Source organism: Nycticebus coucang, chromosome 6 (genome assembly GCF_027406575.1).
Source record: "Nycticebus coucang isolate mNycCou1 chromosome 6, mNycCou1.pri, whole genome shotgun sequence".
Taxonomy (NCBI): domain Eukaryota; kingdom Metazoa; phylum Chordata; class Mammalia; order Primates; family Lorisidae; genus Nycticebus; species Nycticebus coucang.
In genome coordinates, this window is record NC_069785.1 from 77,566,664 (window position 1) to 77,592,060 (window position 25,397).

The 25,397-nt window shown below is 52.5% G+C and overlaps 1 protein-coding gene across 1 annotated transcript; it reads left to right on the forward strand.

Annotated features, from left to right (window-relative positions):
* The first annotated feature begins 490 nt into the window (after positions 1–490).
* Positions 491–22,840, forward strand: CSK (C-terminal Src kinase). The gene is made up of 13 exons (XM_053596008.1): positions 491–1,123; positions 16,967–17,046; positions 17,361–17,474; positions 17,581–17,693; positions 18,076–18,295; positions 19,477–19,570; positions 19,758–19,823; positions 19,907–20,006; positions 20,101–20,191; positions 21,220–21,293; positions 21,393–21,588; positions 21,700–21,786; positions 21,999–22,840. Exons 2-13 carry the CDS (start codon positions 17,032–17,034, stop codon positions 22,179–22,181), a joined length of 1,353 nt encoding a protein of 450 aa, XP_053451983.1. The 5' UTR covers positions 491–1,123; positions 16,967–17,031; the 3' UTR covers positions 22,182–22,840.
* The last annotated feature ends 2,557 nt before the right edge of the window (positions 22,841–25,397 follow it).

A 25,397-nucleotide genomic window follows, 5' to 3' on the forward strand; every position in this document is an offset into this window, starting at 1 on the left:
CATTAGCCTTCCCTTCTTTTCTTCTTCCTGGAGACCTTGTACGCCACCTCTCCACTGTTATCAGTTATTCCGTTGCGATTGTCTGTGGCCATTCTACTCACACCTGACTGAGCACTCCTTGACAGTAACGAAGTGGTCTTACAAGCAGACCCCAGAGCGGGGTCTGTCACACTGTCAGTACCAGGAAATGTGTGAACGAATGCCTACTGCTGTGAGTGAGGTCCACTATTATGGGAAGGGGGCCTAGGCTCGGTCTCCATCGCTTCTGCAGTCGGGCAGCTGCGCCGAGAGAATGCTGGGCAGTCGCTCCAAGGCCGGCTGGGAGGTACCTTCGGAGCCTTCAACTTAGGCCAGCAGGTGGGGGCAGGGAGTGGGCGCAGACACACCCCCCGCAGTGCTCCAGGCGCCCAGCAGGGGTCGCCGCTCCGCCGGCTCACGCCCCACCGTGCGCTGGGCAGGCCCCCTCGCGCAGGCGCGCTGCCGCGGGCGGAGGATCCGGGCCGCGCTTCCTCTCGTCAGGCCTGCGAGCTTCCTCCCGGCGGAGCCCCGGGCGAGCCGAGGTTGGCTGCGGCCACCGAGCCCGCCGACGCCCTCCCGCTGCCGCTCCACCCCGCACTCTGCCCCAGGGATCTTGCTGGCGCGGAGTCCGAACGGGACGACCGCCTGGCCGCGCCGCCGTCTGGGCCGTCCCTGGCCAGCCGTCCCTCCCGCCCCTCTGGCAGCCGGAGCCTCCGGGGCGTGGAACACTGGGAGCCCCCGCGGTCCCCGAATCGAGCGTCCGGGGCGGCCCCTGGCAGCCGGCGCGACGATCCAAAAATCAAACCTTGCTGGCGGCGTTCGGAAGCGGAACTCTGCCGGAGCCGCGCCGGCTACATTGTTTCCTCCCCCCAACTCCCTCCCGCCCCCCTTCCCCCGCCTTTCTTCCCTCCCCGACCCGGGCCGCGCGGCCATCCCCCTGCCTCTGGCGGTCCCTCCTTCCCTCTTTTTGCACCCACATCTCTTTGTACCGCACCCCCTGGGGACTCCCGCGCCCCTCCCCTCCCCCCTGGCCGCATGGACCGTCCTGCAGGCCGCTGATGCCGCCCTCGGCGAGGTGGCCCGGACCCACAGCACCCCAAGAGAGGTGAGTGCCTGGCAGCCCCGGAGGAGGTGTGTGTCTGGGTGTCCTCTGGAGAGAGGAGAGTGGAGGTCGTATATCTAGCCTCTGTGGCCGCGTCCATTCCCATCCCCCACATCATTTACCCCCTTCTTTCTCGAGTTCGAATTCTCCCAGGAGCCCCTGTCAGACCTAACTCGAAGGGAGCGCACGAGGGAGGTACTGCCCTGCAGCCCCACAGGCCTGTCTTCTCAGGTCATCCCTAGTCCTCCCTGTAAGGAACATAGGGGAAGACGCTCAGGGCTCGGGCCTGGAGAGTGGGCTGGACTTGGGGGAATTTGGCCTTCCCTGCCCAGGGCCTCCTTGCAGGTGCCCTGGCCTGCTTGGTTACAACCCCTCCCTCTTTCTTCCACTGAGGCCCTGCTGGCTGCAGGCAAGCCCAGAGCCCAGCTACCTTACTTGAGCCTTGCTAAAAGCCCAGGTCTTGGGACTGAAGCTGTCACGTAGGCCTAGAAGACCAAGCCTAAGCCAAGGGACCTCTGACCTTTGAATGGGAAACTGGGCAGGTCTTTGATCCTGGGTGAAGGTGACACAGGGAATTGGCACTGTGCCCCCATCTTCTGGCATCCTGGTCAGTCAGTTCTCCCAGGCTCCTCAGGGAGATGTCAGGAGGGGGGTGTGTCCAGCCATCAGATCTTTGGAGCTTGACTATGGGTTCACTTCTCTGCCTATTTTATGGATCAGGGACCTGAGGCTCAAAGGGGGAAGTTGCTACCCCAGGCTTCTGGTAGAGTTAGGCCAGCTGTCCTTTCATCTCCAGCTCTGCAGAGCTGGACTGCTATGGACAGAAGGAAACCAGGAAGGCACCTTCAGCAGGGATGCAGGCCTCCACCCTGGCCCAGGAGGGACCTTGTGGGGTGAGCACGTGCTCCCCTGCAGAGGGCTGGAGGGAGGAAATGGCTTCCGGTCCCAGCTAGGCCCTTCAGGCAGCTTCAGCATCGCCGTGGCATTTCCCTTTGGTTTGCTAGCAGGTGATATGGTGAGTGTATGGCATGGGAGCACCTGTGTGGTATGGCAGTCAATTTAAACAGCCTGGTGGTCACTTCTAGCCCAGGCCTCCCACACATTTGGCCCAGCTGGCACAGGAGCAACCAACCAGGTTCAGAATATGAACAGGATCCAGATGGGCAAAGTGAGAGCCCTATCTCCACTGGCAGTACTTTACAAGCCTGGCATGGGAGCATTGTCATAGTGAGGGCACCTAGAAGACTATTTCAGGCTCCTACTGCCCTGGGGGTGTGGCCACAGCAGGAACCAGGCAAAAGGACGCAGGGGTGAGATTGGGAGCCTTGGAGGATCCTCTTGCTCCCAGGAGAGCAAACCATTTTCAGGAAATTGCTGAGCCATGTCTGGGCACCCTTGGACCTGCTGGCACTTTCATTCTACTCAGGCCCCTATTTGGTTTTTTTTGGGGGGGGTTTTGGTTACCCTGACATGCACAGTGAAGAGGACCCAGATGTCCTGGGCCTGTGAGACTCCCCTCACATAGCCCCACACCCAGCCCTATCTTTCCAGTCTAAAGGGATTTGGCTGGGGCCTGACACAGTTGAGTGCTTTTGTACCAACTGTGAGCTGTGAGGGTGCATCCTGGGGTCCCAGGGCCTTTGTAGAAGGGAGTCTGGCTTGTGGCTAGTACATGTGCAGGAGTGTGTTTTGTTTGTTTGTTGAGATAGAGTCTCACTTTGTTGGCCAGGAGAGTACCATGGGTCATAGCTCACTGCAACCTCAAACTCCTAGGCTCCAGTGACCCTCTTGCCTCAGCCTCCCAAGTAGCTGGGACTACAGGCACCTGCCACAACACCCAGCTAATTTTTCTATTTTTAGTAGAGATGGTGTCTCACTGTTGCTTGCACTGTTCTCCAACTCCTAAACTCAAGGGATCCTCCCGTCTCAGCTTCCTAGAATGCTAGGATTACAGGCATGAGCCACTGTGCCCTGGCCTGGGGAAGCATTTTTTATTTAGTGGATTTGGTGCCATCTTCCTTCTCAAGAGAGGCTGTTCTCTCTGCATTGGGTCAGAGGTGAGGAAAGACCAGAAAATTTTCCACTTCATTGCAGATGCACCAGACCACAAGAGGCAAAGCCACACAGAGTGGCCCATGGCAAGGGTTGGAAAAGGGACATAGTTTAGTTTTCCCCAAGTAGGCAGGAGCTGAATCCCAGGATCCACAGTGTGACATGCTTACCCCCAAAGGGCAGCAACCCTTGGGTCAGTTTTGGGCTCCATCTTTTGAGGGATTTTGAAGCTTGGACATGCAATCCCCAAAGAGCAGAGGTGTTGCATTTGGGAAAGATAAGGTAGGAAGACATCCTTATATATGTGAGGGACTGTCCTACATGGGAAAGGCCATCCCCATGGCAGAAGTGTCCCTAATACTTCAGCTGGATCTGGTGAGCATTTCAGTCCTGGGGAAGTGAACCTAAGCTTATTGTAAGGAAACTGTGTACATACTAATTTTCTTGATTTGGAAAGTAGCAAAACAGCAGTATAGAAAATTTAAACAACAAAACAAAAATCACCCACGATTTTTTTCACTAAGCAATGACTGTGTTAGCATCTTAAAGTTCCCTGCCAGTCTTTCCTGATTTTTTTTCATCACTGTTACTGTTTGAGTGTGCCTGCCATGACACCTTTTTTCATTGAATACTGTGTCTGTGGACATTTCCTCATAGTGCTTGCTACATGGTCTGAGTAATTTTGCCTCTATAAAGCTATAGAATATTCCAAGCAGCTCTGCCACAGCACCTTCACCTGTACTGTTTAACTGGGGTGTGTGTTGTGTCTTATATGTTGATAGGGTAGTGGTTGTCGCTGTGGGCCCCCAAAGCAGCCAGGGTATTACAGAGAACAGGTAACTTGGCACCTGATTGGTTTCAGGCTCAGCCATGCCACTTGGGCCAAGGTAGAGGGATCTTAGATAAGTCACTGATCCTCTGAGTCTCCTTTGTATAAATAGGGGATGGTGATTTACTTCAGAGGAAGGTGTGAAAACAGCATGAACTAGCTAATCAAGGAATTAGAAAGTGCCTGGCGCAATCCCTCTCCTCTGCTTACCCTTACCCAAGTAAGGGTTGGCATTGTTGAAGGAATGTCCACTGCAAGTTGCCTCAACATGTGGGAAGTCATGAGCCAAGGGCCAACATTGGCTGACCATTTACCAACAGAAAGATGAGATTCCCCTCTGAAACCATCTGCTCCTGAGGTTCTGGGCTACTAAGGCCAGGGCCCTGCCTAGACTCTCTGCCTTCCTTTTTCCCTATGCTATGTGATTGGCTGGCTCAGGGCATGGGGCTGGCCCTGGAAATATGGGCTGCTCCTTGGTGTCCTGACCCCACCCATTCCCCTTCCGGTCTCCCAATATCAGAGCTAAGTAGACAAGGCCTCCTCTCTGAGAGCCCAGCTGACTTCTGCCTCCCAACCTAGGCCAGCCCAGCCCAGCCCAGCCCAGCCTCTCCCCAGTAGAAATAGAGGCTTACTTAGCCTGAGACTTGGGCAGGGGACCCAGGCATCCTAGGGACAGCCATGCCAGCCTGATCTTCCCACCCTTTCCCAGTAGCTAAAGAAGGGAAGAAAGCTGGAGGGGGGAGCATTCTAGAGCCTTAGAGCCTCCCAGCTGGGAGTTCGAAGGGATAGATGGGAACATAAACAGTCCACAGAGTCACTGGAGAACTCTTGTGTGTTAACATCCTCCTCCTTGGCAGATGTTCCCTAGGTCTAACCTGCGCGTGTCCTGCTGTGACACCTTGCTTGCTTTTGTTGCACTTCAATGGAGACCATAGTAACTGGGAGTACCCTCCTGGAGCCACCTTGTAGGCAGTAAAAGGAAACCAGTCTTAGCTAGGCATTCCCTGGGCCTAATAGACCATAGCCCCAGATGACCCTAGAGTAGCCCAAGACATCCTAGGCCATTAAATATAGGGGTCGCACAGGCATGTGACCTTGGACTCTGGCTGCCGGACTTTTGCCCGTGGAGTGTCTACCTCCTCCTCAGTCTTGGACCAGGGGAAGTGGGCATTACAACTGCCCTTCTGTCCCACAGCTTGGACTGAGATGAGGTCACAGGGTGGGGTCCTCCCTAAGATGCTGGCCTGGCTCGTGTGAGCCCTTTGGATGTTTCTCAGTTCCCCCTGCCCTTAGTTGGGGACAGGATGGGTGGAGGAGCAGGCCATCCTCCATGCCTGACAGGGAGCACTGCCTCCCTTCCTTCTCTCCTCCCCTCCAGGTCCCTTCATCCACAGGCTGGAAATAGAATCCGCTAAGTAATGATTAAAGTCAAATTCAGACCTAAAAATAAAGAACTGGTGAAGAAAGAACTAGTGCTCCCTGCATGCCTGAGGGGAGAATGACGAGGGAGAGAGGGTGGCTTCAGGTGACTGAGTCCCTGCTCTCTAGTGTCAGAGGTGCTCCACCAATCGAGAGGTGCTCCTTTATCCAGCCTGATGCCCCCTGCAGTGCCCTTTAGTTATAGACTACACTGGCCAGGGCAGACTGGCCGGACCTGACATAGACTCCCATTTTCCCCAGGGGAAAACTGAGACCCAAAAGGGGGAAACAGTTTGTCCAGCAGCTATTTGGGAGCTCCCCTTAGCGGATCCCCTGCAGCTCAGCCCACCCTTTCTGCTTGCTCAGTTTCTCTTCCTGGTTTTGAGGTGCTGCTATGAGGGCAGCTTCTCATCACACACTAGCTGTGCACTGCCTCCAACCGCAGCTTCCCTCCCCCTCCCCTTCCGTGGTCTGGGCCCAGAGTCAAAGAACAAGCAGAAGAGAGGCCACTTGGCCTATTGGAAGCTTTATCGGTGGGTGAAAACCTGGGTGTCATCTGACCCCTGTCCACCCTGGATGCTGCTTCCCAGCCCTGACCAGCCCCGCAACCAGCTTAGTGCATCTGCAGCCTCTGCTATCTAAGCTGTAGGGAAACAAGAGAGGATGAAGAGCAAACCCTGAGAGCTCCCCTGCTGGCTGGTAGGGGAGACTTAGGGGAGGCCTGTGGTTCTAACTTCCTGACAGGGCTGGTAAGAGCTCAGAAGCTGGGGATCTGTGTGGGCTGGAGCATCCTAAAGGGCTTCCTGGAGGGGAAGGACATATGAAAATCTAACAGCATTTAAGGAAGAGGCAATGTTGAGGGCAGAGGTCCTTGTTTGGTGCTTGTGAACTTCTGGGGCTGCTAGCTAGTTGCTGTGTGGCCCTGGTCAAACTCTTGGTCTTTCTGTGCAAGGCCAGGGTATGCAGATGAGCAAGAAGTGGACACAGATGTACCTCTGCCTCCCCAAGCAGAAGATCCAAGCTCTGGGCAGACCTCCCCTCAGTGCCCCACATCTGTCCATTTTCTGGGAGTTATCTTGTCTGCCCAAGGAAAGGTCTCTTGATCAAGGTTCAGACAAAACTGGACTCAAGTCCCTGTTCTACCCAATTGGAAGCTGTGATCTCCCCACCACCCCCCCAGCTGTTTCTTACTCTGTCAGAGATCAACAATACTTGCCTCATAGGGTATTTTGAGGTTTAAATAACTAATGCAAGGTACTGTACCACACTGGGTCAGCAGGCTCTAATTCCCATGCTTTCTTTCCTTTTTTTTTTTTTTAATTCCCATGCTTTGTGCTGATTGTGTTGTTAACTCCCCCTTTTCCCAAGTGGGTAGCAAGTCTGTCCTCCTTGTTGGTCCCCCATAGCTTTGCCCTCCAACTGTGTGTTCTGAGAGTCCTAGTTCTGAAATGGGGAGGCCAGAAATCCCAGACCAAAGTTCTAGACAGTTCATGGACCTCAGCCCTCAGTCTCCCCACCTATAATGTGGCTAGGAGACTTTGGGGTAAAGGACAAAGACAGTTCATGATTTTCAATGGGTCATTGGAGGTTAGTGCTGAGAAGCTGTATGTAAATATAGGCAAATTAAGATGCTAAGACCACAGCCTGTGCTAAGGGGATGGGTGGAGCACAGGCCTGGTTAGGGCCCTAGGGAGGCCCAGAGTCCCCATTGCCCAGCACACGTAGGTAATTAGGCTCCTGAGCAGTAATTAGAAACCTTTCTGGGCCAGGAGAGGCAGCCTCAAGCTGCAGCAGTGCTGGGGAGGAGGCTCCCCGTTAGCCTGCTCTAACCCCAGCCCCCACCTCTCCCAAACCACTAGACGGGATTTCCGGTCCCACTGAGCCATGGGGGCAGGAAAAAAGCCAGCAAATTGCTGTAACTTATCTTTTAGCATTTTCAGCCTTTAAACCTACCCCTCCCCTTAGGGCAGGGGTGCGGAGGGCTGAAGTGAGCCCTGGGCTGGGGTAAGGCAGCAGGCACTAGGCCCAGGCATTCTTCTAGTCCTTTCTGGCCCATGGGGAGGCTTAAGCATCTCCAAGGGTCTTGTGCTCTGTTCTAATGCTGCCAACCCTGGACATCCGTGCAGTGAGGATGCTGGGGAGCCCTGCAGCCTGCTTGGGGGCGGGTGTCACAGCACTGTCAGCCTGGGTGCCCTATGCAAAACTAAGGGTGGAGCTGATTTTATTGCTGCCAAACCAGCCCAACTGCTGGTGCATGCCCCACCCTCAGGTGCACTGCCCTTTTGGAAGGGGCGTGACCAGATCTGAAACTTAATTCTGCCTGCATTTGTACTGTGACCTGTAAACTGGGCTCAGAGTTTCCCTAGGCCTTCTTCAGCCTTAATTAACTCCCTCTGTGCCACATTTTGGATTCTAATCCTGGCTTGCTCCAGCACACCTGTCTCCCTGGCATTTCTCCCTAAAATCCTTCCAGTTCTGGTTCCCCTGCCCCTTCTTCCTCAAAGCCTTCCTAGGTGGCGCCATCTCAACCTCAAGGTACTGAGTGAGCACACTAGGCCTTGGTTGTCCATCCAGTAGCCAGAAGGACAGCAGCCAGCTCTGTGTTTTGGGACTAGGGGGGGTGTCCACCAGCACCCAGCCCCAGGCTAGGCACAATGGAGAAGACCCAGAGAGATCTCTGGTTCCCAAAGGCAGCACCTTCTAGGCCCTTTCCTCTTGCCCACCCTGGCCCACCAAGCATGGCTCTGGGCACACAGAAAGTCTCCTGAAACTCTGGCTCAAAGAATGAAAAGGTAGGTTGCCTTTGCTGTTGCCTGGTGCTTCCAGTGGCTGCCCCCAGAGGATCCAGCTGGGTCCTGTGGCAGGACGAAAGTCTCTGGAGACCACAGCCTTAAGTTCCCCCCAGGTCTGTTGTGCACTTCCCTTTTCACTGGGTATTTTTAGCTGGGTGTAAACAGTTACTAAAGGCTCCCACGCCCCATCAGGCAGAAGAGTTTTGGTGAAGGGGGCAGGGCAAGGAGCCTTGACTTAGCCTGGTCCATATGCCTGGCTTTTGGAGGTTTACAGCTGTCTGCAGAGCAGGCAGAAGGCAACCTGGGAGTTTCTGGGCTCCCAATTCCCCTTTATCCTCCTTCTTTGCCAGCCTGGGCTCCCAAGAAAGGCCTGCCTGAGGCTGTGGCCACTGACCTCAGTGCCTGGGCACAATGCCCAGCCTGTTCCCAGGACCCCGGCACAACAGCTGCTGGGGGCAGGGTTTGGGGCAGGAAGTCAGAAAGAAGCACTGGCCCTATCACATCCCAAGCCCCTGTTCCTTAGCCCTGTGAGGGTAGGGAGGGTAGGGTGAGAGCTGTTGTCCCTGTGGGGTTAAATATAGTCCCATTAGTTAGAACGTCAGTGTGGTACAGCCAGCCTGGCTTCTTCCTTCTCATGCATTCATTCATTCAGCACTGGTTTACTGAGCGGCCACTCTGGGCCCAGCCCAGCTGGGGATGGATGCAAATGTGAGTCAGACCCTAGTTTTCCCCTGCAGAGTTCCTAGTCCACCCTAAACCACAGGCCACAACTAGTGGTATTCTCACTGGAGCACAGGGATGTGTGAGGTGTGGTAGGCCCTGGGCAACACAACTGGGGACCCAAGGAAGGCTCCTGGCAGAGGCAGTTTACAAAAAGTTACTTATTTTCAATTTTATTTTTAGGGAGAAAGTAATAGATGCAAGAAGTTTAAAAAAATTTTTTCCATTAATAGCCGGGCGTTGTGGCGGGCGCCTGTAGTCCCAGCTACTCGGGAGGCTGAGGCAGGAGAATCACCTAAGCCCAGGAGTTTGAGGTTGCTGTGAGCTGTGTGGCACCACGGCACTCTACCGAGGGCAATAAAGTGAAACTCTGTCTCTACAAAAAAAAAAAAAATTTTCCAAAGAACAAAATGGCAAATATATGGTAAAAAGTTAAGTTTCCCTTAAACTTGATCCCTTCCCATCTGAGAGACAACCTCTATGATCAGTTTCCTATATTGTTCATCTTCTTTAAAAACATAGCTTGTAGGGCGGCGGTCCCATATGCCAGAGGTGGTGGGTTCAAACCCAGCCCCGGCCAAAAGAAAAAAAAAAAAAACACAGCTTGTAGTATAGCATAGGTGATTTACACCTAGCTTTTTTTTTTTTTTATTGTTTCAGGTTTGTTGAGGGTACAAAGAATTAGGTTACAATGTTTGCATTTGTTAGATAAAGTCCCTCTTATAATTGTGTTACACCTGGCTTTTTTTGACAGCCTTTTATTTTGAATATTTCAAACTTACCAAAAAGTTGAAATAATAGTATAATGAATATTCACTCATCCTTTGCTCAGATTTACCAGTTCTTAACATTTTGCTACATTGACTTTACTTTTTTTATCTACATATTTTTTTACTAGTTAGTTCTAAGCATCATATCTTTTCCCTTCTAAGAACTTTAGCATGTCTCTCTTACATAATCTCAGTGCCATGATTACACTTATGAAAACTGACATTAATTTAATATTACCTATTATTTTCATTTCGACAATTGCTTCCAAATGATTTTTTTTTTTTTTTTTTGGAGATAGTATCACTTTATTACCCTGGGGTATAGTGTTGGGGCATCATAGCTCACAGCAACCTCAAACTCTTGGGCTCAAGCTATCCTCCTGCCTCAGCCTTCTAAGTAGCTGGGACTACAGGCCCCCACCACAGCGCCCAGCTAACATGATTTTTACCACTGAGGTTTTTTCCCCCAGTGAAGAATCCAATTCAGGATCGTTCATTGAATCTTGTCATGTTTCTCTAGTGTCCTATTTAATCTAGAACATTCTCCAGGCTTTTTATTTTTGTTTCTTATGACATTGATGTTAAGAATCTGTGCCACTTGTTTTGGATTTGTCTGATTGCTTCTTCCTGATTGGAGTGAAGTTAACAGCTCTGGCAGGAATATCACACAGGCGATGCTTTGTCCTCCATGGTACATTATAGGAGGAGGCACTTTGGCCTGTTGATGAGACTTAATTTGATCACTTGGTTGAGGAAGTGTCCACCTGTTCTCCCTGTGGTACAGGTGCTCTTTCCTCTTTCTGATTACCTATGGGATGGTACACAGAAGCTGTGCTTCTACGCTATTCCCCCAACAACTTCCCTTCTATGACTAGAACTGGTATTTTGCCATTTTACTTACTCTGTCATGGGAACTATTCTGTATCAGCACCTAGAGCTCTGTATGGCGCCACCATAGCTGGATGTTATGTTACCGTACTGAGCTATTCCCTTCTAGGGACATCTGGTGATTTTATTTACCCAGTCCCCCACTCGTTGACATAAATGCTGTCTCCCCATCTCTTGCTACTACAAGCAGTACTGTAGGGACTGTTCTGCTGTGTTTTTTTTTTGTTGTTGTTGCAGTTTGGCCAGGGCCGGGTTCGAACCTGCTACCCTTGGTGTGTGGGGCCGGCGCCCTACTCACTGAGCCACAGGCACCGCCCCCTCTGCTGTGTTTTTTTTAAGGCATATGTACAACAGAAGTGATTCTTCGACGGCACCCCCAAGACTGAGTGGAAGTTTCTTGGGTACAGAAGGGAGAAAGAGCAGGGAGGTAATGGTAAGGCAAGGAGGAGCCAAGGTACAGGTGTCCTGGGAACAGCAGATGGGAAAGAAGTCTGGCTGAGATGCTGGAATCCTGCAAATCCCAGAAAGGTCACAAAGTAAGTTAGTAGCAGAGGCAGGTACAGGACTCAGAGCCCCTGGCACCCAGGACAGTGTTCTGCAAAGCCTCCATAGAGTAGCCTGGCCCTGAGTTCAGATAACATGGAGAAGAACCCCCTGCCTGACCCAGGCTGCGTTGTGAAGGTTAAATTTGCAGTTGCCCCTTCAGCCACTCCTCTCAGTCTCCGACCTGGTGGAAAGGTGTCACCTTTTGGGGATGTTGTAAAGAGGGGCTCCAGTCTAGGTACTGGCTGGGGGCCAGCTTGGGCTTATGACTCCACCAGGAGAAGCTGTCCAAGAAGTCAACAGCCCCAGCTTACAGGATGCCTATGGTGAGGCAGGGAGCATTCCTAGTGCTGAGAGCAGCAGCTCTGGTCCTCAGGGCAACCCTTAAAGCAAGAGTTATCAATAATTCATTGTACTGGCTCGGGGCCTATGGCTCAAGCAGCTAAGGCGCCAACCACATATACCAGACCTGGTGAGTTAAAATCCAGCCCGGGGCCACCAAACAACAATGACAGCTGCAACCAAAAAATAGTCGGGTGTTGTGGCGGGGCCTGTAGTCCCAGCTACTTAAGAGGCAGAGGCAGGAGACTCGCTTGAGCCCAGGAGTTGGAGGTTGCTGTGAGCTGTGACGCCACGGCACTCTACCCAGGGCCACAACTTGAGGCTCTGTCTCAAAAAAAAAAAAAAAAAAATCCATTGTACAGATGGGGAAGCTGGGGCCCAGAGTCACAGCCAGTACAGTAAAGGTGATGAGTTTAGCTCCTCTTCTGTCCCCTTTCCAGGTTCTCTGTAGCTGTCAAAGATCAGCTCCTTGAGAAAACCCACCCTGACTGGACCACTCCTGGGCCTGCCCCTCAGAGCTCCACCATCTTTGCCCCTCATGACCACTTCTCTCTCCTCCCTCCTCTCTCTCTGTCTCACTTGCTCTCTGTTACTGTCTCTTGGTAGGTTAGCGTGGTCCTAGCTACCCTGTTTCCTCGAAAATAAGACAGTGTCTTATTTTAAGGTGTGCTCCCAGAGATGTGCTAGGTCTTATTTTCAGGGGACGTCTTATCTTTCCTGTAAGTAGATCTTATTTTCGGAGGATGTCTTATTTTCGGGGAAACAGGGAAACAACTCCTGGGCACAGTGGGGCACGTAAGCCAGGGAGGCACCCCTGAGCAGTCCAGGAGCCTGACACCTGAGCAGGACAGGATGCTGATCAGAGGTGTGACCCCAGGCAAGGCCACCTTGCCCCTCAGCCTCACTCAGGGTCCTCGTGTGCAAAATACGGAAGACAGGGTGGTGCCTATGGCTCAGTGAGTAGGGCGCCAGCCCCATATACCGAGGGTGGCAGGTTCAAACCCAGCCCCAGCCAAACTGCAACGACAACAACAACAAAATAGCCGGGCATTGTGGCAGGGGCATGTAGTCCCAGCTACTCGGGAGGCTGAGGCAAGAGAATTGCCTAAGCCTGGGAGTTGGAGGTTGCTGTGAGCTGAGACACCACAGCACTCTACCAATGGCGATAAAGTGAGACTCAGTCTCTCCAAAAAAAAAAAAAAAATAGGAATGACAGCCCCTCTGTCAGAGTTGTTGGAGAGGTTGATGAGCCATAATGTGCAAGGATAGGACTTGATGTAGAGTAAGTGTTCAGAAAGCAGGGCCTGTTATTATTGTTGTTATTATCATCATGGCAGCAGGGAGGCGGCGGCAGCAGCTGCAGGCCAGGAGGGGAGTGTTTGCAAACTGACAGCTGGAAGGGTGACTAACAGTGCGGCAGCCTCCGCGCCCTCCCGTGATGACTGTGTATTTGGGAAGTAGAGGCATGGGGATGTGGAGAGCTACCAGAGCTCTATTCAGAGGACCTGGAAGTTTGGGGACCCAGCCAACCACAGTGGGACCCAAGTTCAAGTTCTGGGCTGTCATCCCTAACTAGACGTTTGACTTCAGGCAGGTTGTTCAACCACTTGAACTTGGTTTCTGTTTCTGTAAAATAGGCATAAAAAGAGCTCATAGCATGCCCCACCCCCATAGCATGTAGTTCATGGTGGCTCAGAGGTGGTTTCTGTACTCATGGTAGTTCAGTCTCATGAATGCGGAGGGAAGTGGGGGTCCAAGCTCATCCTCCTTGGGCCTCAGTGTTGTTGCCTAGATAGTGGGGGGGTAATGGGCTGACCTTAGGACAGGAAGGGCCATGATTCCGGGGAAGGGGATACACTAGACACTCTCAATTTCAGGATTTCATTCCACCTTCTCCATGGCCTACTTTCAGGGTAAGGGACGTGAGGCTCAGAAGGCTCAAGTCACACACCCCACATTGAACACTCAGAAGAGCAGGTTGTAAGCACAAGTCTGCCTGACTGTGGAACTACATGTGAGGCCTGGAAGTGGTGTCGTGGTCTCTGGCTGTCCTTTCCCCAGCTCTTTCTGCTCTCTTAAGATCACATGCTCCCCTGCTGAAGTCCCAGGCCCCATCACCCACAGAATCAAACCCTGGTTCCTCACATTGGCTCTAGAAGCCTACAGAGTTTCTGTGGGCCCACTTGAAGCTATTCCCTACAGCATCCCCTAAGCAGGGGTGCTCAGGGTAGGCTCTGGAGCCCCAGAGGGGCAGAGTCCACCTCCTACCTCCCCTCACATTTCTCACACTGTGCCTGTCTCCTATGCTGACACCTTTGCACAGGTTGCCATACCAAGCTGGAATGCCTTCCCTGGCCCACCCTCTGTGAGCCCTCCAGTACTCTCCTCTGGGGAACCTGCCTGAGCTCTGCAGTCCTTACTCATTTCACACCCACAGCACTTACACATAAAATGTCCTCTCCCACTGCCTGGCCTGCAGAGTGGGGATGTGTGTGACCATCAGCCTGGCTCCCAGACCTCATCCATTCTGTCAAATGAGCCTGGTCATGGGGCTTACAAAGGAGTTTCTCTTCCAGTATACTGTGGCCATGGAGAAGCCACTGACCATGTTGAGGCCTCTGTTTCCCCACCAGTGGAAAAGAAACAGTATCCCTCTGCTTCCTGAGATGGGTTCTTGCTCTGGGCTGGGGCTTCCATGTGTGTGCACACAGTATTGGATGCTGCTCTTGGGTCATGAAGGTTGGCTGGGATAGCTTTTTTTTTTTTTTTAATTTGGCCAGGGCTGGGTTTGAACCCACCACTTCCGGCATATGGGACCAGCACCCTACGCGCTGAGCCACAGGCACTGCCCTGGCTGGGATAGCTTTTTTGGGGAGTCATATTTATTAAACTAAATATAGAATTGATCCTTAAACAATGCAGGTGTTAGAGGCACCAATCCCCGTGTGCAATCAAAGATGTACATATAGGCTCGGCGCCTGTAGCACAGTGGTTACGGAGTCAGCCACATATACTAAGGATGGCGGGTTCGAACTCGGCCCTGGCCAACTAAACAACAATGACAGCTGCAACAAAAAATAGCTGGGTGTTGTGGTGGGCACCTATAGTCCCAGCTACTTGGGAGACTGAAGCAAGGGAATAGCTTAAGCCCAAGAGTTTGAGGTTGCTATGAGCTGTGACGCTACGGCACTCTACTGAGGGCAACATAGTGAGACTCTGTCCCCCCCCCCAAAAAAAATGTACATATAACCTTTTTTAGTTTTTTGAGACAGTCTCACTCTGCTGCTCCAACTAGCATGCAGTAGTGTCATCACACCTCACTGCAACCTCAAACTCCTGGGCTGAAGTGATCCTCCTACCTGAGCCTCTTGAGGAGCTGGGACTACAGGTGTGTGCCATTACCATCCCCCCAAACTTAACCATTAATAATTTACTTTTGAGAGTGGCTCAGTGAGTATATGGGGCACTGGCCCCATATACTAAGGGTGGCGGGTTCGAACCTGGCCCCGGCCAAACTGCAACAACAACAAAATAATAGTCGGGCGTTGTGGGGGGCGCCTGTAGTCCCAGCTATTTGGGAGGCTGAAGCAAGAGACTTGCTTAAGCCCAAGAGTTGGAGGTTGCTGTGAGCTATGACGTCACAGCACTCTACCAAGGGTGACATAGTGAGACTCTGTCTCAATAATAAATAAATAAATATGGGGAAAAAAATTTTTAAAAAGGTGGCACCTGTGGCTCAAAAGAGTAGGGCACTGGCCCCATATACTGGAGGTGGTGGGTTCAAACCCAGCCCCAACCAAAACAAAAAAAAATAAATAAAATCTTAACAGCTGGACATGGTGGCGCATGCTTGTAATTGTAGTACCTGGGAGACTGAGGCAGAAGGATCACTTGAGGCTGGAATTTGAGACCAGCCTAAGCAACATTGTGAGACTCCAATCTCTATAAAAAAAAAAAACACAAAAATTAGTAGTGGCATGTGCCTATAACCCCAGTTATTTGGGAGACAGAGATGGAGGATCACTTGAGCTCAGTAGTTTGAGGTTGCTGTGAGCTATGATGATGCCATTGCACTCTAGCCTGGGGAACAGAACAAGACCCTGTGTCCAAAAAAAAAAGAAAAGAAAAAGTTATAAGGAAGAGAAAATATATTTACTATCCATTAGGTGGGAGTAGATTATCATAAAGGTCTTCATCCTTGTCTTCACATTGTGTAGACTAAGGATGAGGGAGGTAGAGAAGGGGCTTGATATTGCTGTTTGAAGTGGAAGAGGTAGAGGAAATGAAGCACATTAGGTGTAACTTTTATTGTAAAAAAAGTCCATGTTTGGGGAGGCGCCTGTGGCTCAAAGGAGTAGGGCACCGGCCCCATATGCTAGAGGTGGCGGGTTCAAAAACTGCAAAAAAAGGGCGGTGCCTGTGGCTCAAGGAGTAGGGCGCCGGTCCCATATGCCGGAGGTGGCAGGTTCAAACCTAGCCCCGGCCAAAAAAAAAAAAAAAGTCCACGTTTGAGTGGGCCTGCACACTTCAGGCCTGTGTTGTTCCAGGGCCAACTGCACACCAAAAACGTGTGTCATTCATTAGGGCATAGCTCAGTGACTTGCCATATAAGGAACCCACTCCATGGAGATGAGATAGTCCATATAACTAACACTCAGAGGTCCCCTTGTGCTCCTCCAGGCCTCCCCATCAAGGGCAACTGCCTGATTGGATTGGTTTAGCCAGGTTTTGAACTTTATACAAATAAAATCACATTGTACTTTTCTGTGTCTGGCTTCTTGGTTAATATTATGTTTATAAATTCATCAGTGTTATTTCATAGCTGTAGTGTGTGTTTTGTGTTTGCTGCTGTACAGTATTCCATTTTGTGACTATGTCATAGTATATTCATTTTCTTCTCAGTGGCCTTCCAGGCAGTTTCCAGTTTGAGATTTATCCATGCTGCTATTAGGCTTCTTGTGCCCTGTCCTCTTGTCCACATGTACCTAGAATTGGGATTAGTGTATAGTTAATGTTGCTGCCTGGGCAAGCCTTTGTAAGTGAAGGACATGAGGGCCCAGAGAGCATGAGTGACTTTCCCAGGTCGCGCAACACCTTCCCAGCCTCAGAGCTGCCCTGGGCCCTTCTCCAGCAGACCAGGTAGCTCTGGGCCTAGGGCTGACAGGGTTGCAAGGGCAGATGGCTCCAGGGCTGCTGATCCCTGAGTCTCTGTGCTTCTCTCTGCCATTCTGTTGAGTCTGGAAGGTTCCCTGTAGCCTTAACAATGGTGGGTTCCCTTTGTCCCTCATGAGGGTCTGCAGCCCTCATGTTCCTCCTCCTCTCTATCCAGTGCTCTGAGCCTGCCAGGACTGGTGGGAACAGACCTTGCCTCAAGTCTTAGCCCAGAATACCCTTGGTGCCTGTTCACATTCCTTGGGGAAGGAACCAGATATCAGCAATGTGGGGAGGGGTTTCATTACAACCTCCTTCATTTTCACTCTCCTCCCCACAGCTCTAATGGTACCAAGTGATAGGTCAGCTTTCCTGTGACGCAGGGACACCAGAGCTCCTGAGAAGATGTCTGCAATACAGGTACCACAGGGTGGGGTCTGGGCACATGAGCACCCTGCCACCCCAAGAGTTACTTAGCAGAGGGGAGTGTGTGGGGCTTGGGTCAGTCTACTTCCCTTTTCCCCACTCCTCTGTCCCAGCCTAGGTTTCCAATAAAGGATTCCAGCACAGGTCAGACACAGTCTGGGATTGGTGGGGAATCTCAGGTGCAGGGACCCAGAGTTCTCAGGGGAGGGGCGCTTCACCCAAGCTCACCTATGACCTCACTGGTGTGTAGGCGGGTGGGTGGAAAAGGGCCCTGGGCTGTACCCACCCACATGTCACCTGGCCTACAGGCCGCCTGGCCATCCGGTACAGAATGTATTGCCAAGTACAACTTCCAAGGCACTGCTGACCAGGACCTGCCCTTCTGCAAAGGAGATGTGCTCACCATTGTAGCCGTCACCAAGGTAATTGAGGACCTTACATTCCCATCACACCCTCTTATCTCTAGGGCTTGGTCCCCTTGCAGGGGACAACAGGCCTGAGACCATGTCTGGGTCACCCTCTCCCTAGGACCCCAACTGGTACAAAGCCAAAAACAAGGTGGGCCGTGAAGGCATCATCCCGGCCAATTATGTCCAGAAGCGGGAGGGCGTGAAGGCGGGTACCAAACTCAGCCTCATGCCGTGAGTACCGTGAGGAGGGTCGGGGAAAAATGAGGCAGAGGCCCTGGTCCTTCTTGTAAGAGCATCAGATGAAAGCGGGAGGCCAGAGGAAGGGGCTAGGAGCTGGAGTGTAGGTGAGGGCTTTGAGAGCAGGGGCAGGATGTGGGTGCTAGCCTCACAGAAGAGGAGGATGGGTAGGACAGCAGAAGAGGGACAGGGAGGCCCCAGATGGCTGACTGAACCATCAGTCAGGCAGTTCAGGCACTGAACTATCAAGTCAGGCATCCGGGGAACTGTGGGAAGGTGCCAAACAGAGGGAGCACCTTCAGAAAGGGGAGCCTGGCAGGAGGCACCAGGGTCTGCATCCCTGGACTGCTGTGACCTCTGACCTGGCCACCCCCAGCTGGTTCCATGGCAAGATCACACGGGAGCAGGCCGAGAGGCTTCTGTACCCACCAGAGACGGGCCTGTTCCTGGTACGGGAGAGCACCAACTACCCTGGAGACTACACGCTGTGTGTGAGCTGCGACGGCAAGGTGGAGCACTACCGCATCATGTACCACGCCAGCAAACTCAGCATCGATGAGGAGGTGTACTTTGAGAACCTGATGCAGCTGGTGGAGGTGAGCCGGGGCTGCCAGGCTCACCCACTCCCAAACCCATGCGGGAGCATGTGCACACACCCCTGGCTTCTAACTCCCATCCCCTACTTCTGGTTGGGGACCTAGGCATGTTGTGCAACTTCTGTGGGCCCTCCGTTTCTTTTTTTTTTTTTTTTTGTAGAGACGGTCTCACTTTATGGCCCTCGGTAGAGTGCCGTGGCCTCACGCAGCTCACAGCAACCTCCAACTCCTGGGCTTAAGCGATTCTCTTGCCTCAGCCTCCCGAGTAGCTGGGACTACAGGCGCCCGCCACGAAGCCCGGCTATTTTTTGGTTGCAGTTTGGCCGGGGCCGGGTTTGAACCCGCCACCCTCGGTATATGGGGCCGGCACCTTACCGACTGAGCCACAGGTGCCGCCCGGCCCTCCGTTTCTTCATACCTCAAGAGAGTACCTGTTGCATGCCAGAACTGACCTCTGACCCCAAAGTGCCACTATGAAAAGGGTAGCATTATCCCCATTTTGTAGACCAGGAAACAAAGGTTCAGAGCAATTAAGGGACCTGCCTGAGGTCCCACAGCTATAAACTGAAGGTGTCAGGATTAGAATCTACGTCTGTCTGATCCCAGGACTAACTCTCCTCCATCTAGGCACAGACCTGCATGCCCAGATGTGTGCAGATAAACATGAGCCAGGCACTTTGATCGCCAGAGCCCCTCAGGCTCTTGCATGGATGTGCCCGCATGTCCCTGCAGCTTCCAGGGTCATCTCTACCTACCCTGACCAGGCCATATCTGGCATCCAGTAGCCCCAGGTGGCCTCCCTGATGTCTCTGTACTCTGACTTGGCCTGTGGCTGGGGAGAAGGGGGGTTCTGGGTACAGCCAAGGTTGGTGTCAGAACTGAGTCATAGGCTGTCCTGGTACGGGAGAGGATACTTGTGAGCCCCAAAGTGGTAGTGACAACTGAGTGTCCATTAACTGTGTATGAGGTGACATAGGAAATGGGCCACATGTCAGAGTCATCTTCCTTAACCCCTGTCCTGCCGGAGATGGAGAGGCCCTCCCCTGTTCAAAGGAACTCCTGGCTAGGCAGGACCAGCTTCTGCCGCCCTCTGCTGGTCATACCTGGGCAGTGCATGTGAGCCAATCAGGCCAGGGGAAACAGTGGGGGCTGGCTCTGAATGCCCAGGTCATCCCCCACAGCACTACACCTCAGACGCAGATGGACTCTGTACTCGCCTCATCAAACCAAAGGTCATGGAGGGCACCGTGGCAGCCCAGGATGAATTCTATCGCAGTGAGTGAACCATCACCCACAAGACCTTTTGCCCACCCACTCCTCTCACCCAGGCCTTCTGGCACAGCCCCTGTCCTGTAGGCTCTGGGGACCTCCAAGGAACCCCACATACTTCATCGTCCAGCCTTCTTCTGCCATCCCAGTGATGACGCTCAGCTTCCATGCCTCTCACTGCTCTTCCCCGTAGGTGGCTGGGCACTAAACATGAAGGAACTGAAGCTGCTGCAGACCATCGGGAAGGGGGAGTTTGGAGGTGAGCTGCTGGGGCAGGGTGCCCAGGAGGGGCCAAGGGACCATAGAAAGTCCAGGGAACAGCTTCCACCTCTCTTCCCACAGATGTGATGCTGGGCGATTACCGAGGGAACAAAGTCGCTGTCAAGTGCATTAAGAACGATGCAACTGCTCAGGCCTTCCTGGCTGAGGCCTCAGTCATGACGTGAGTAGGGGCAGGGGTGAGTGAGGAGGTTGCCCCACGGGCAAGGGCTGAGGGAGAGGCTTGGCAGGCTCTGACCACCCTCGTCCTGCCCCAGGCAACTTCGGCACAGCAACCTGGTACAGCTCCTAGGTGTGATCGTGGAGGAGAAGGGGGGGCTCTACATCGTCACTGAGTACATGGCCAAGGTGGGTGCCCACCCAGAGATTGCCTTCCCAGAGCCAAACACTGGGGCTCAGGCTTTCTACCTGCCCCCAGTCCCCCCATTGTACCTTTGAGCTTCTGTTCCCTTAGTCTTCCCACCCCAACTGAGCTTTTTTTTGAGACAGTCTGATTTTGTCACCTTCACTAGAGTACTGTGACATCATAGCTCACAGCAACCTCAAACTCTTAGACTTAAGCAGTTCTCTTGCCTTAGCCTCCCAAGTAGCTGGGACTACAGGTGCCTGCCAAAATGCCCAGCTTTTTTTAGAGACGAGGTTTCACTCCAGCTCAGGCTGGTCTTGAACCTATAAGCTCAGGCAACCCACCTGCCTCAGCCTCCCAAAGTGCTAGAATTATAGGCATGAGCCACAGCACCCAGCCCATAGAGATTTTTTGTTGTTGTTGTTTTGAGACAGGGTCTCACTCTTGTCGCACTGGGTAGAATGCCGTGACATAATAGCTCACAGCAACCTCAAACTTTAGGGCTCAAGCAATTCTTGCCTCAGCTTCCCAAGTAGCTGGGACTATAGGCACCTGCCACAGCATCCAGCTGGTTTTTCTGTTTTTAGTAGATATAGGGTCTTTCTCTTGCTCAGGCCGGTCTCAGACTCCTGAGCTCAAGAAATCCACCTTCCTTGGCCTCCCAGAATGCTAGGATTACAGATGTGAGCCACTGTGCTCAGCCCCCAACTGAGTTTTGAATTTACCTGCCTTGTCCTGGTTCACATTTATTTACCATGAGATGGGACAAACCACATCAGCTCTCCAAGCCTTGGTTTCATGTCTATAGAATGGAGACAATATCAAAGTCTGCCTCTATTTGTGAGAATTAAAAACAATAATGCGTGAATGATTCTGAGCACAGTGTCCACTGGGGATGCCCTCTCTGCTCCTTCCCTGTTCTCACACTTTCCTTGGGTGGCCATTGACCTAGCCACCAAACCCACTGTTTGAGAAGGCTGCAGAGTAAGTCTGATTTATGGGTCTGGTTGGTCTTTCCTGCCCCCCCCAGGGGAGCCTGGTGGACTATCTGCGGTCAAGGGGTCGGTCGGTGCTGGGTGGAGACTGTCTCCTCAAGTTCTCACTGTAAGTGAAGTAGCCCCAAGGCTGGGTGGGATTTGAGGGGTTTCCTGCTCTGCTGTGGGAGCCCCAGTCTGAGGGGGCTTGGGGCTGGTCTGCCCCCAGAGATGTCTGTGAAGCCATGGAATACCTGGAAGGCAATAACTTTGTACACCGGGACCTGGCTGCCCGCAACGTGCTGGTGTCTGAGGACAACGTAGCCAAGGTCAGCGACTTCGGCCTCACCAAGGAAGCTTCTAGCACCCAAGACACAGGCAAACTGCCAGTTAAGTGGACAGCCCCTGAGGCCCTGAGAGAGAAGGTAGGGCTTGCCTCCCACCTGGGGCCTGAGGCATGGTGTCCAGGGGTCCTGGGTCATTCCCCGGCCCTAGATTCCCAGGATCTGACGCTGCTTCTTCAACCCACCTGACAGAAATTCTCCACCAAGTCTGACGTGTGGAGTTTTGGAATCCTCCTCTGGGAAATCTACTCCTTTGGGCGCGTGCCTTATCCAAGAATTGTGAGTATGTGTGCTGAGGCCAGGTTTGTGGGTAGGCCGAGGATGGAGCTTAGAGCAGGGGAGGGATTTACAGGGGTAAGTGGCCTCCAAATCTGAAGACTAGAAACCTCAGGCCTTCCCTGGGGAGCTTCTGGCCACCTCCTGGTAGGGAGGGTAGGGATCCCCTCCAGGGTCAGGCTCTACACTGCTTCCTACCATCCCCCTACCCACAGCCCCTGAAGGACGTTGTCCCTCGGGTGGAGAAGGGCTACAAGATGGATGCCCCTGATGGCTGCCCGTCTGCAGTCTACGAGGTCATGAAGAACTGCTGGCATCTGGATGCCACCATGCGGCCCTCCTTCCTGCAGCTTCGAGAGCAGCTCGAACACATCAAAACTCATGAGCTGCGCCTGTGACCACCAGCCTCTGCCCAGGTCATGGGCCTGTGGGGACTGAACATGGAAGATCATGGACCTGGTGTCCCTGCTTGCTGGGCCTGAGCCTGAACTGAGCCCCAGCAGGCTGGTGGGCCTCTTTCCTCTGTCCTGGCCTGTGCCCCTCTGGTCCCTTCTCTCATGGGCCCAAATGTTGGGCTTGGGAAGCCCACCGAGGGGCCAGGAAGGGGGCTGGAGAGTGGGAGGCCGTGCCCCAGCCTCCCAACACTCGCCTTCTTAGAGTTTTATTCCTTTCCTTTTTTGAGAATTCTTTTTGTGTGTTTATTTTTTATTATTTTTCAAGATAAGGAGAAAGAAAGTACCCAGCAAATGGGCATTTTACAAGAAGTACGAATCTTATTTTTTCTGTCCTGCCCGTGAGGGTGGGGGGACTGAGTCCCACTCCAGGGCCCCATCGCCCCAGCCTTGTTCCCCATTCTGTGTCTCGTGTCCCATGTCGCCTCGGTCGCCCATGTTTGCGCTTTACCATGTTGCACTGTTGCATGCGCCCGAGGCAGACGTCTGTCAGGGGCTTGGATTTCATGTGCCGCTGCTGCCCGCCCACCTGCCTTGTGAGATGGAATTGTAATAAACCACTCCATGAGGATACTGCCGTCCTGCCTCGGCGCTTCCCCTGCCGAGCCTGCCTGTCCTGCCCAGCCGTCCCCCCCATGCCGTATCGTCCATCCCCCTGTCTCTGTGAGTGGGAGCATGGCCGGGAGATGTAGCTGCTGCTTCGTGTCAGCTGCACGAGTGAGTGTCCTGTGTCTGCCCATGGGGGAACGCTCACTGCCTGCCCTGCCTCACTGTCCAACTGCCACACACACAGGCCTGGCCCTGGGGCCCTGTCCACGAGAAGCAGCCTAGGGGTTTCAGCTACCTCTTTTGCTGTGTTGGTCAAGCCTTTGCACAGGGAGGGTTAGAGCCAAGGTTTAGGGGGAGACCATGCCTAACCCAGTGGGGAAAGAAAGTCAGATCCCTGGCCAAGAGTAAGAAAAAGCAATGGTGGGCCTGGGAGTTGAGTGGGGTCCCATTGGTGGGAGACAGGTATATACCATGCTTTAGGAGGGTGTGAGAAAGGAGGCTCTGAGCTCTTGAAGGTTCTCACATTTCATCTGGGATGTAACAGCTTTGTCCCATCCCCATCTCTGCCATGTTCCAAGCTTTATGCCCCCATGTTCCTTTGCGGAGGAAAGGGGAAATTCAGGGCCCATCTGGTAGGGGAAGGGCACAGATGGGGAATGTGGACCTACTGTGGGACTTTCTCTCCCTCAAGTTGTCCAGGGCCGGTGTCAGTACAGAGCCTCTGGAGTTCTCTCTGTGGAGAGAAGCTTAATTCATTCACTAACACAAGCAGGTCCAGCTGGGGCTCTGACCCTTCCTGTCCCAGCAGGATCTGAGATCCAGGGCGTTCTGACTTTGGTGTGTACCTAGTGTCTGTTCCTTAGCCTTATTGTGGGTCCACCCACCATAACCTATCTCGTGGCCCAGTGTGACAGCTCCTTTGCCTCCATTCCATCCTTTGCACACTGCCAGACTAATTTTTCTAAAACTAGACTATTCGTTGAATAATGCATATTTGAGTACCTCCTGTGTGCTAGGACTGGAGTTTAACAGTGAGCAAAACAAACACTGACGTTCGCAGTTGGGAAGATAATCACACATAGATGATGACTAAGTACTATGAAAGAAACGCGTAACATGGGAATCTTTTCTGTAGACTGGGGTGGGAGGGCTACCTGGAAGAAGCAGCTTTTAAACTGAGATGAGAAGATGAACAGGGGACACCAGCAGGACTTCACAGTATTTCAGGAAGAGATGCTGAGACCGGAGGGAGGGCAGCTTTGTCCCAGGACCTCTGAGAAGGCAGGTCAGTGGTTCTCAACCTTCCTAATGCCATGGTCCTTTAATACAGTTCCTGTGGGTCGCAAACCACAGGTTGAGAAACGCTGAGGTAGGTGAAAGTGTGGTACAGACAGCCCAGGGCTGAGGTGAGGCTATAGCTGAGGACTTGGCTTTCACCAAAGTCATGGGAAGGCAGTGCAAGTTTTGAATTGGAGGGTGACATGTCATATAAGTACTTTTGAAATACTTATAAAGAAGGTTTGGAGGGAGTGCAATGAGGACTGGTCCAGATGAGAGAGGATGGTGCAAACTAGATGGGCTCTGGAGAGATACAAGAGGTGAAATTGACCAGACTTGGTAATGGACTCAGTGTGACAGTGGAGGAGAGGGAAGGGACCTTAAGCAAGGCCTGCCTGGCAGGATGGCTGTAGGGAGGGTGGTGTAGGGCCCCAGCTGAGCAAGGGGACTCGTGAGTTCTCCTTAGGGCAGTGTTTTTCAACCTTTTTTACGTCACAGCAACACTTGAACCTATACTTAAACTTCCACTGCACACTTAAATTATGTTGATCAAAAAAAAAGTAAAAAAAAAATGAATATACTTACTATGCTTTGAATGTCTTTTGAAAATAATTTAATTGGGCAGCGCCTGTGGCTCAGTGAGTGGGGCACCGGCCCCAAATACCGAGGGTGGTGGTTTCAAACCCGGCCCCAGCCAAACCACAAGAAAAAAATAGCTGGGCATTGTGGCAGACGCCTGTAGTTCCAGCTACTCAGAGGCTGAGACAAGAGACTCACCTAAGCCCAAGAGCTGGAGGTTGCTGTGAGCTGTGACACCATGGCACTCTACCCAGGGTGACAAAGTGAAACTGTCTCTAAAAAAGAAAAGAAAAAGAAAATAATTTAATTAATGACCTTTAAAATTTTTCAGGACACACTGGTTGAAAAATCACTGCCTTGGGGTATGCTGAGTTTTACATACTCCTTTGAAACTGCCAAAAGGTGTTGAGTCAGTTGCTGGAACCCAGAAGCTAGAGAAGAAAATTTAAGACTTAACTGCAGATAGATTGAGTCTGAACCATGGGCAAAGGGGATTAGGCCACTTTGGGAGGACACATAAAGGAAAAAAAGGCCAGGACTGAGCTTAGAGGACCTAGAAAGATCAAGAATAGGTTGACCTGAAAGGTGCAGAGGGAGGAAGTAAAAGCGTGCCATGTAGTAGAGGGGAGGGAGTCAGCCGGGTCCCTCCTTACCAGAAGGCACAGCGATGAAGGCTGAGCCTGTCTGATGGTTCTAACCTCGTAGAGGACAGCATTACTGATTTTTGCAACACCTATGTTTGGTAGGAGCCAAGTC

Excerpts from the sequence above, each read along its gene's own strand:
- CSK (XM_053596008.1), top strand. Across the intron at positions 19,824-19,906 it reads CGGGAAGGGGGAGTTTGGAG|ATGTGATGCTGGGCGATTAC; the intron begins GTGAGCTGCTGG and ends CTCTTCCCACAG. Across the intron at positions 21,589-21,699 it reads CTGAGGCCCTGAGAGAGAAG|AAATTCTCCACCAAGTCTGA; the intron begins GTAGGGCTTGCC and ends CCCACCTGACAG.